The 11,220-nt window shown below is 50.7% G+C and overlaps 2 protein-coding genes and 1 long non-coding RNA gene across 5 annotated transcripts in view; 2 read left to right on the top strand and 1 right to left on the bottom strand.

The window, feature by feature from the left end:
• The first annotated feature begins 1,735 nt into the window (after nt 1-1,735).
• On the top strand, nt 1,736-1,940 carry LOC119965597 (cytochrome b-c1 complex subunit 10-like). Its single transcript, XM_038796383.1, has one exon. It carries the CDS (start codon nt 1,773-1,775, stop codon nt 1,938-1,940), a length of 168 nt encoding a protein of 55 aa, XP_038652311.1. The 5' UTR covers nt 1,736-1,772.
• A 3,928-nt stretch (nt 1,941-5,868) lies between these two features.
• The window catches only part of rreb1a (ras responsive element binding protein 1a), a 233,955-nt gene continuing 228,603 nt past the window's right edge, over nt 5,869-11,220 (top strand). For 2 of the 3 annotated variants that reach the window (XM_038796626.1, XM_038796624.1), the window contains exon 1: nt 7,770-7,962. In XM_038796626.1, the coding sequence (XP_038652554.1) occupies nt 7,923-7,962 (40 nt within the window). In that variant the 5' untranslated portion in view covers nt 7,770-7,922. Of the gene's footprint in view, nt 5,924-7,769; nt 7,963-11,220 lie in introns of those variants that run through there. The other variant, XM_038796625.1, reaches the window with a different exon arrangement.
• Nucleotides 6,311-7,679, bottom strand: LOC119965790. Its single transcript, XR_005460607.1, has 2 exons — nt 7,408-7,679; nt 6,311-7,092 (listed from the first exon to the last, which is right to left on the bottom strand). It is a non-coding gene; the product is annotated as an uncharacterized LOC119965790 (long non-coding RNA).

Raw genomic sequence — 11,220 nt, 5'->3', positions numbered from 1 at the left:
CTGAGGGGCCAGCACAGACGCGATGGGCCGAATGGACACCGACCGTATGAGCTTTTTAATTCTATGATCCGAACAACTCAGTGGAAATGATGAAACCTTGGACTGTATAATGGGCAGGCACTCCAGCTGACATAATGTGAGTAGTGGTATCCTGTAAGGCCCTGTGTTAGAGTCTCATCTGTTCACTGTATTTACTGACACCTGCACAGATCTTGCGAGGCGTTGGGATCAGGATCCTGCCCATAATGGGCATGACCAAGCCATGTTGACTGAAGTTGTTCTTAAACCAACGTCGGCGAGATCACCTGGGAGCAACCGGCCTCCCCAAAGAGGCTGCAGCGGGACGCCGTTCGGTACTGTTCCTCACAAACGTAGACCAGGCAGAACAGCACTCGGGGGTGTTTCCCAGGCCATCGGAGGCCCCTGGGTGGTCAGGGACAGGGCATGGTGGCTCCCTGGCCCTCCCCCTAGAATGCAGAACCTTGATACTGCCATGCTGCCACTGCCAAGATGGCACTGCAAAGCCAGATGGAGCACTGCCAGGGTGGCACTGCCAAGGGTTAGGGCTTGAGGGGGGCCAAGTTCATGAAAGAAGGGTGGAGGGTGGTATGAAGGGTGGGTGGGGTGCAGGGCAGGTAAGTAGGGGCCTCTGGGAGGTTGTGGGGGGGGGGTGAAAAGTGGGGGTCCTGGAAGTGGGGGGCCTGTAAGGTGGCATTAGGGGGCTTGAGGAGGGGAGCCCTCAGGGACCCCATCGCAGGGTATCCTCACTTGGGACGGTGCAAGGTAATGCCCATGTGTGTGGGGGTGACATTGACCATGGGTTGGGGGTGAGGGAGAATCTTGGCAGTGCCAGGCTGGAACCCAGATGGCACTGCCTGTGTGCCAGGCAATGCAATGGTGCCTAGGTGGCACAAGCAATGAAAAGGTGTCACCCTGCCCAAAGGGAATGTAACTGGGGTCTCCAATCCCCTGGGAGCCCCCACGAGTGCCGTCCATCTGGTCCCTGTTTGGGAGACCGGAGCTGAACGGCACAGGCCGGAGGTCTCCCAGACGATGGGGTAGATCCCAATGCCTTGGTTACCTCAGGGAACTGCATATCAGAGAGAGACTAGTTGCCTTGCTCTAATATGCCGATTTGCCAAAAGGTGATCCTGCCCACAATGGATGGGCTTCACATCGCGACGTTCCACAAGAGCGTTAGAATTACGAGGTGTGGCGTGCCGGATAGATCCCGGGAGCGGGGTATCCCAGCAGTTACCGGCCTTGTGGCGCTGCAGCGTGCTGCTATTCGGGCGCAGCGTGGCCGGTAGATCACGTCCGAAGAGTCATTCGATAGCGGTGGGAACTTACCGACAAAGTCGGCAGGAAACTACCAGCAGAACCCGCCATAAATGACACTTGGAAACATTTCCGTTAGATTCCGCTCGGGACATAGAGAGCCACATATCCAAGTATTCCAATTACGCAAATATAGGCGGCAACCTAAGTATTGTAGATGGAAGAGAAAATTGCAAATAGATATTAATGGATTAAGTGAATAGAAAAAACTGTGGCAGATGGATTTCACCATAGATAGGTGTCAGGTCACCTTCTTCGGACCTTAAAGGGGTAGAACAGAATGCTTTCAGTTTGGTGAAAGGTTAGAAACAGCGGAGGTTGAAAAGAACCTGGTTGAAAAGAATATGCAGACAGATCATTAAACTATCATGAACTGACACAGAAAATAATCAAAAATTATTTCTAAATGAGTGGGTCAGTGAGCGGTAACCGGGATGTTGGCGAAATTAATCGGACCCAGTTACGTCCAGTTGATAAAGAACTGGATTCAAACAATGGCAACATGGGGAGGTGTTGGTTGTGTGGTACTGGTGTACGCGACAGATTGGAGAGTAATAGTTGACCGTATCCCATATGTAAGAGGGAAATTCAAGACTGAGTGAACTAATCATGTTTTAATGGCTGCAGATGAACAATCCAGATAAGCGACCAATGGCAGATATCGGTACAGCCTCAACTGAACTTTATGTTTTTGAACTTTAAACTTGGAGCAGGAATCATTTTTAGCAGCTTTTGAATGGCTGTGTCAATGTGAAACAAATAGACTATATCCATGTGAGCATTTTGTGTTCTGACTACTCCAACCTTTTGCGTTTTGCCCCAAATTGAATCTTCTGAAATAAAATATGAAACCTCGTTAAAAAAAAAATTATTTCTAAATTTAGAGTACCCAATTTTTTTTTCCCAATTAAGGGGCAATTTAGCCCCTACCCTGCACATCTTTAGGTTGCGGAGGTGAGACCCACACAGACACGGAGAGAATGTGCAAACTCTACATGGACAGTGACAAAGAGCCAGGATCGAACCTGGGACCTCGGTGCCGTGAGGCGGCAGGGTTAACCCACTGCACCACCGTGCTGCCCTCATAATCAACAATTCTAATGGAACGCTGGCCTTTGGATCTGGAGGACTAGTGTACAAGGGGTAGAAGTCATACTTCAGCTACACAAAGCTCCTGTTAGATCGCACCTGGAGCACTGAGCAGTCCTGAGCACACTTTATATTAGCTTTGGAGGGAGTGCAATGTGTATTTACCTGAACAATACTTGAACTTCCAAGGGTTAAATTAAGAGAGATATTACACAAACTGGGTTGTATTTCATGACATTTTAGAGGGTTAAGGACGCATTGATCCAAGTTAAGGTATTAAGGGGAAAAGATATTTGGAGAGTCTACGTCTGGGAGCAGAGCCTAAAGATGACAGCCAGATCTTTCAGAAGTGAAATTCGGAAACACTTGTACATACAAGTGGTGGAACTCACAAATGGCAACTGATGTTAGATCAACTCTTTATTTTAAATTTGAGTTGGGGGCAGCACGGTGGTGTAGTGGTTAGCATTGCTGCCTCACAGCGCTGAGGTCCCAGGTTCAATCCCGGCTCTGGGTCACTGTCTGTGTGGAGTTTGCACATTCTCCCCGTGTTTGCGTGGGTTTTGCTCCCACAACCCAAAGATGTGCAGGCTAGGTGGATTAGGCACGCTAATTTGCCCCTTAATTGGAAAAAAAAATGGGTAGTCTAAATTTATTTTAAAATTTTAGTTTGATAGATTTTGATTAACCAAAGCTAATAAGTGATAATGAGGTAATGACAGATGTACAGAGAGTTAAAGTTCAGATTCAGCAATTTCTGTGAATAGTGGATCATACTTAAGGGGTTAAATGGCCTTTTGTTCCCACACTTCTAGGAGAATAGCTTTGTCTATTTTCGAGATATTAATAATTATAAAGATTATCAGTACAGACAGAGGATAATAATATCCATGATGAATAGAGAACAGATTTCATTAGTTTAACAGAATTATATGTACTGTATTCTCTTTGCTAACTACTAGTAAGCTAACTACTAGTAACTAATTAGGGCAGCACCGTAGCATTGTAGATAGCACAATCGCTTCACAGCTCCAGGGTCCGAGGTTCGATTCCGGCTTGGGTCACTGTCTGTGCGGAGTCTGCACATCCTCCCCGTGTGTGCGTGGGTTTCCTCCGGGTGCTCCGGTTTCCTCCCACAGTCCAAAGATGTGCAGGTTAGGTGGATTGGCCATGATAAATTGCCCTTAGTGTTGGGTGGGGTTACTGGGTTCTTGGGATAGGGTGGAGGTGTTAACCTTGGGTAGGGTGCTCTTTCCAAGAGCCGGTGCAGACTCGATGGGCCGAATGGCCTCCTTCTGCACTGTAAATTCTATGTAATGCAGAGTGTAGTTTGATAGCTATTCAATTAAAAGAGCAATATGGAGCTGAAGAACATAAGTAAGGGTAGATTAGTTTTCTTGACGGGTGCATTTTTTTTACTTCATTCATTTTAAGTTTGATTGTGAAAGACTGAGAAGCAGTTATTAAGACAAAACTTGACTCAAGAGTATATATGAGCCTCATGTTTTGGTACTTTGGACCATTTTTCTGCAGAAAAGATTTGGAATGTAGTTCCATGCATGTGTTGAGGTTTTAAGCCAAAACGTAGTCAAACTAGTTACATAAAAATTATGAAACTGAGAGAAAAGGGAGGTTCAAAAGTTAATGAATTCCTCGCTGAGGTTATTTCCCCAGAGATTCATGAACATAAGGAATACATTGGACTGCCTCAGTAATTGGTAGGACACCTCACACCCAGAGTGTTTGGAAATCGCTGGTCCTGGCCACTTGGCAAGCGTTGTCTGGCATAGCACTTCCCCTTTCAACTGTGAATAAAGCAAAATAAAATGGGGACAGGAAAACACATTGACAGTCAGGTTTTTAAACAGAAATCGGGGTGGCACGGTGGCACAGTGGTTAGCGCTGCTGCCTACGGTCCTGAGGACCTGGGTCACTGTCCATGTGGAGTTTGCACATTCTCCCCGTGTCGGCGTGGGTTTCACCACAACTCAAAAAGATGTGCTGTTTAGGTGGATTGGCCATGCTAAATTGCTCCTTAATTGGAAAAAGAAAAATAATTGGCTACTCTAAATTTATTTTTTATAAAGTGTGCTATTAATTTTCACTTGAAAAGATCACAGGCAAAAAAAAAATCATGACATCCAGTTCACATTATTGTTATGAAAGAAAAGAGAAAGTTGCCATTGTCCCATCTCTCCTTTGAGAGAGAGAGCTGGCAATTTAACCTGAGGATCACCACTCCTCAGGCGAGGGGCAAGGTTGAGAAGGCATGGATCACCTTAGGTGGTACAGGAATTGAACCCACACTGTTGGCGTCACTCCACATCATGAACCAGCCATCCAGCCAACTGAGCTAACCGACCCCCAATTATCGTTATAACCCTGTGATGTTCTATTTTATAATTGGGCAGCATGAGTGCCCCACTTGTAGGAGAGCCCAGCAATGCTGCGCCTAATAAAGTGACATTCTGTAACACAAACGTGCAGCAGCTATAATATTCTACTGTCATGGCCAACACTGATAAATTAATAATTATAACCAAGGTCCAATTGGACTCACAGATAATTTGTACCTTGGCAATACTTATTTACATTGATTTATGGGGATCATTTTCTTCTGACTATTCTTTATGGACCAAGGAATCATTTCATTATTTCATTGATGGTACAGCCAGAAGCCTGCCTGTTATTAATTGTCACATTTTCAGATTAGCAACAGCCTTCATTCTCCATGGCACCAGTCCAGTTCCATTTTTACATTTTGTTGAAATCACCTATGCATGTTTTTTTATTTTTAATCTATATGTGTGCGTAGAATTTTCACCCTCCTCTATTCTGGTGCCTTGTCTATTAAATAAATCACACACGTTCGTCCGATCTGAACTTTATTCCTGTTGCTCTGTGATGGTCTATCTAAAAAAACACTTAGCTACAATTGTTAAACCCATTGCAGAGCTGTACCTTGTCCTGTGTTTACAGAATGGCAGGCAGTTGCATGCTATTCTATTGACTGCTAAATGGACGAAGGTTAGCAGGAAAGCCTAATCACTAAGCTTAAACTGCTTTGAACATGACTCCAAATGTTGAATACAGGTTTATGAGAGAGGACAAGTACAAATAGACCTGCAGAGAGAGAAAAATGAATAACTGGAAATGTTTATAATCTTTATTATTGTCTCAAGTACGTTTACATTAACACTGCAATTAAGTTACTGTGAAAAGCCCCTAGTCGCCACATTCCAGCACCAGTTCGGATACACAGAGGGAGAATTCAGAATGGCCAATTCACCTAACAAGCTCTTCTTTCGGGACTTGTGGGAGGAAACTGGAGCACCCGGAGGAAACCTACCCAGATCCAGGGAGAACGTGCAAACTCCGTACAGACAGTGACCCAAGCCGGAAATCGAATCTGGGACCCTGGCGCTGTGAATCAACAGTGCGAACCACTGTTCTACCATGTCACCCGCAAAAGTTTGGTCCATTAAAGGTGACATTTGTGAGTGGCGTACAATTATAATAATAATGATAATAAGAATCTTTATTGTCACAAGTAGGCTTGTTATGCACATTAATAAAGGGGGATGAAATTGATGCCAATGTGCTCATCCTTGTGACTCAAGTGCTGAAATGTGTTTCCTAAACCTCCAAAATCTTTTCTTTTTAAATGTTAGAAAATGGAATAGGGCACATTAACTTAAGCTGCCTTGCAATGAACACTCGTCTGATTACAACTGCACAGAAATGTCAGTATAACTTCAAAGGGTTAATAATTTGCGATATTAGAGAAAAGAATTGTTACAGGTCAGGATGAACATACGGTCAATTACACCCAAAAATCTGAAATCCTGGTATTGGATTAAATAAATAGTCCAGTTATACTTTGAAGATTGCAAACAAGTATTTTTATTTTCAGGTCCAGATTTTGGGAAAAGACAATAAATGCAACAAGTGGCACTATGAATATTAGGCAGCATGTAAGTGTGTTTAAGTAGATGTGATTGCTGCTTGCCCACAGTTTGTGGTAAAAAAAAAGGTACTTACAGATGTCAATAATAAAGGGATCCATTTTGTACATGCCAATATTAAGACAAGAAAAAAAAATTTCACCGCTGATACTGCAAAGTTGCCCCCCATCCACACACAGCACCGAGTTTTGAAACTGCAATCCATGGGGAGGCATTACAGGAGAAAGGAACTGGCGTCACTTTGACAATATTTAAATGATGACAAGGACACGCAAAGAAAGCCTGTGTAACATATATTCGATATAAATTAAAGTGGTACTTCCTGCCAAATGAGGATGGGGGTGGTGGAAATGGAAGTTAAAAGTAACTTACGAACTTTATTGTACAATGCACAGATATCGCTTTGCACAGGCACAGGATGCTTTCAGTATCAGTTTGGATTGCTCAAAAAAAAAAGACCCTGCAAAGTCACCCAGATTAATTTCCGATTTTATTTATGAAATCGAAGGACACGTTGCAAAAAGAGTGCATTTCCCGAAGGGGAGACGGAGCGTTGCGAAGGATTCCAGTGTAACGCAGGCTGGGAGTTTTAAAACGTGCTGTACACACCATTCAACAGATGGGATGATTACGAAAGGCAGAGTTTGCAAACTTCCTTCCAGGCAAGCAGGCGAGCTGCTGCTGAACGTTAGCGATGTAACTTTTCCCCGGGAAAGAGAGAGAGAGAGAGAGAATAAAACTATTGTGGACTACAAGCAGCATGCCACAGTCCATTCAGTGAGGAGGAGCGGTGCATGAAAAGGAGGGGGTGCTAGTGGTGTGGGAGGGGGGAAGAGGCAGATGAGTTTGAAAAGGGGGCAGTTGAGGAATGATACACTGGCACATCTCAACTTTTTTTTCCCGCACACAAGTTGATTCCTCCCCCTCCCTCCCTCTCTCTTCTCCCTCTGCTGGAGCCCAGGAGAGGAAATCCCCAAAAAGCAATGGGGAGGGAGGATGAAGGTTGGGTTGGTACCTGTGCAGGTTTCTCTCGCCTCTCTCTCTCTAATCCCCTCTCCTCCTGCAGTGGCGGTGAACAGTTGCTCTAGAGAGACCCCTCCTGTTGTAGATGCTGCGTGTGTTTATCTGACACACACATATACATACACACACACACACACACACAGAAAAGCAAAGGCAATTGAGTTCGTCCCTTGGAGACCAACAGAGAGAGAGAGAGCAGAGTCCCACGTGATGGGTTTACTTATCAGGTTCAGAGAGACTTGAGAGAGTGAGTGTGTGAGAGAGAGAGAGAAGGCAATAGAACCCGCACCAGCTCCAACTCTCTCCCTCCCTGTTATCTTTCCCAGGGAGCAGGAAGAAGAGGAGGAGGGAGGGAGGTGTGTTTTAAATGTGCTGCCTATCCACATCCACAACTAACGCCATTTTGATTTCGTTCCGGAACAAACTTTTAGAAAAAAAAAGTTTTTTCCCCCTCCTCCCTCCCAGCTTCACATCAGCAGCAGCAGCAGCAGCATCATCATCACCACCATGTCTCGTCGCAAACAACTCAACCCCAACAAAGTCAAGCGTAAGTACACTTGCCTGACCTTTAATACTTGACTTTTTAAAAAAAGAAACAAGGATGCTCATCTCTGGATTTTGGATGGGGGGGGGGGGGGGGGGGGGGGTTATTTTAGGGAGTGTGGGAATGTGGTGAAAGGTTTTGAGGAGGGAGGGAGCGCTGTGCTGATGGGAGATACATTGCTGACTGTAGCAACACTGGGGAGTCAGTTTCACCAAACTTTCTGGCAAACAGCCCCCCGAGGGGAGGGGAGGGGGGGATTTATATATATTTTAAAAAAACTTCCATGAAGATGCTCAGCACTCCCCGACAGGAAATTCCAGGAAGGAATCACAACATCTCCCCACTCCCCAGATAAAAGTTGCGCTCAGTTTTGGAAAAACAAAAGTTGCTCACAACTTTTTCTCCCCCCCAGTTCAAAGATGTTCGAGTGTGGCTGTGTGGTACAAACTCTCTCTGCCCCTCCCTCCACCACCCACCCTCCATCCTCTCCTCCCTCCACCCTCCATCCTCCCTCCACCCTCCATCCTCTCCTCCCTCCACCCTCCATCCTCTCCTCCCTCCACCCTCCATCCTCTCCTCCCTCCACCCTCCATCCTCTCCTCCCTCCACCCTCCATCCTCTCCTCCCTCCACCCTCCATCCTCCCCTCCCTCCACCCTCCATCCTCCCGTCCCTCCATCCTCCCGTCCCTCCATCCTCCCCTCCCTCCATCCTCCCCTCCCTCCACCCTCCATCCTCCCCTCCCTCCACCCTCCATCCTCCCCTCCCTCCACCCTCCATACTCCCCTCCCTCCACCCTCCATCCTCCCCTCCCTCCACCCTCCATCACCCCTTCCCTCCACCCTCCATCACCCCTTCCCTCCACCCTCCATCACCCCTTCCCTCCACCGTCCATCACCCCCTCCCTCCACCCTCCATCACCCCCCTCCCTCCACCCTCCATCACCCCCTCCCTCCACCCTCCATCACCCCCTCCCTCCACCCTCCATCACCCCTCCCTCCACCCTCCATCACCCCTCCCTCCACCCTCCATCACCCCTCCTTCCACCCTCCATCACCCCCTCCCTCCACCCTCCATCACCCCCTCCCTCCACCCTCCATCACCCCCTCCCTCCACCCTCCATCACCCCCTCCCTCCAACCTCCATCACCCCCTCCCTCCACCCTCCATCACCCCCTCCCTCCACCCTCCATCACCCCCTCCCTCCACCCTCCATCACCCCCTACCTCCACCCTCCTCCACCCTCCATCACCCCCTCCCTCCACCCTCCATCACCCCCTCCCTCCACCTCCATCACCCCCTCCCACCAGCCTCCATCACCCGCTCCCTCCACCCTCCATCACCCCCTAACTCCACCCTCCATCGCCCCCTCCCTCCACCCTCCATCGCCCCCTCCCTCCACCCTCCATCGCCCCCTCCCTCCACCCTCCATCGCCCCCTCCCTCCACCCTCCTTCACCCCCTCCATCCAACCCTCCATCACCCCCTCCCCTCCACCCTCCATCACCCCCTCCTCCACCCTCCATCACCCCTCCCTCCACCCTCCATCACCCCTCCCTCCACCCTCCATCACCCCTCCCTCCACCCTCCATCACCCCCTCCCTCCACCCTCCATCACCCCCTCCCTCCACCCTCCATCACCCCCTCCCTACACCCTCCATCACCCCCTCCCTCCACCCTCCATCACCCCCTCCTTCCACCCTCCATCACCCCCTCCCTCCACCCTCCATCACCCCTCCCTCCACCCTCCATCACCCCCTCCCTCCACCCTCCATCACCCCCTCCCTCCACCCTCCATCACCCCCTCCCTCCACCCTCCATCACCCCCTCCCTCCACCCTCCATCACCCCCTCCCTCCACCCTCCATCACCCCCTCCCTCCACCCTCCATCACCCCCTCCCTCCACCCTCCATCACCCCCTCCCTCCACCCTCCATCACCCACTCCCTCCACCCTCCATCACCCACTCCCTCCACCCTCCATCACCCCCTCCCTCCACCCTCCATCACCCCCCTCCCTCCACCCTCCATCACTCCCCCCCTCCACCCTCCATCTCTCCCTCCCTCCACCCTCCATCTCTCCCTCCCCATCCTCCATCTCTCCCTCCCCATCCTCCATCTCTCCCTCCCCATCCTCCATCTCTCCCTCCCCATCCTCCATCTCTCCCTCCCTCCACCTCCATCCCTCCCTCCCTCCACCCTCCATCTCTCCCTGTCTCCACCCTCCATCTCTCCCACCCTCCACCCTCCATCTCTCCCACCCTCCACCCTCCATCTCTCCCACCCTCCACTCTCCACCTCCCCCTCCCTCCACCTCCCCCTCCCTCCACCCTCCACCTCCCCCCTCCACCCTCCATCTCCCCCTCCCTCCACCCTCCATCTCCCCCTCCCTCCACCCTCCATCTCCCCCTCCCTCCACCCTCCATCTCCCCCTCCCTCCACCCTCCATCTGCCCCTCCCTCCACCCTCCATCTGCCCCTCCATCCATCTCTCCCTCCCTCCACCCTCCGTCTCCCCCTCCCTCCACCCTCCGTCTCCCCCCACCCTCCATCTCTCCCTCCACCCCCCCTCCGTCCTCCACCCTCCGTCCTCCACCCTCCATCTCCCCCTCCACCTCCACCCTCCATCTCTCCCTCCCTCCATGCTCCGTCCCCCCCACCCTCCATCTCCCCCTCCAACTCCCCCTCCATCCTCCACCCTCCATCTCCCCCTCCATCACCCCATCCATCCTCCACCCTCCATCTCCCCCTCCTTCCTCCACCCTCCATCTCCCGCTCCATCCTCCACCCTCCATCTCCCCTCCATCCTCCACCCACGATCCCATCCTCCACCGTCCATCACCCCCTCCATCACCCCCTCCATCACCCCCTCCATCACCCCCTCCATCACCCCCTCCATCCCCCTCCATCACCCCCTCCATCACCCCCTCCATCACCCCCTCCATCACCCCCTCCATCTCCCCCTCCATCTCCCCTCCATCTCCCCCCATCTCCCCCTCTCCCCCTCCATCTCCTCCCCCCTCCATCTCCCCCTCCCTCCCCTCCATCTCCCCCTCCATCTCCCCCTCCATCTCCCCCTCCATCTCCCCCTCCATCTCCCCCTCCATCTCCCCCTCCATCTCCCCCTCCATCTCCCCCTCCTTCTCCCCCTCCATCTCCCCCCATCTCCCCCTCCATCTCCCCTCCATCTCCCCCTCCATCTCCCCTCCATCTCCCCCTCATCTCCCCCTCCATCTCCCCCTCCATCTCCCCCTCCATCTCCCCCCC

Source organism: Scyliorhinus canicula, chromosome 5 (assembly GCF_902713615.1).
Source record: "Scyliorhinus canicula chromosome 5, sScyCan1.1, whole genome shotgun sequence".
NCBI lineage: Eukaryota > Metazoa > Chordata > Chondrichthyes > Carcharhiniformes > Scyliorhinidae > Scyliorhinus > Scyliorhinus canicula.
Note: the sequence above shows the minus strand (reverse complement) of the source record. Positions and strands in the feature narration are given on the sequence as shown.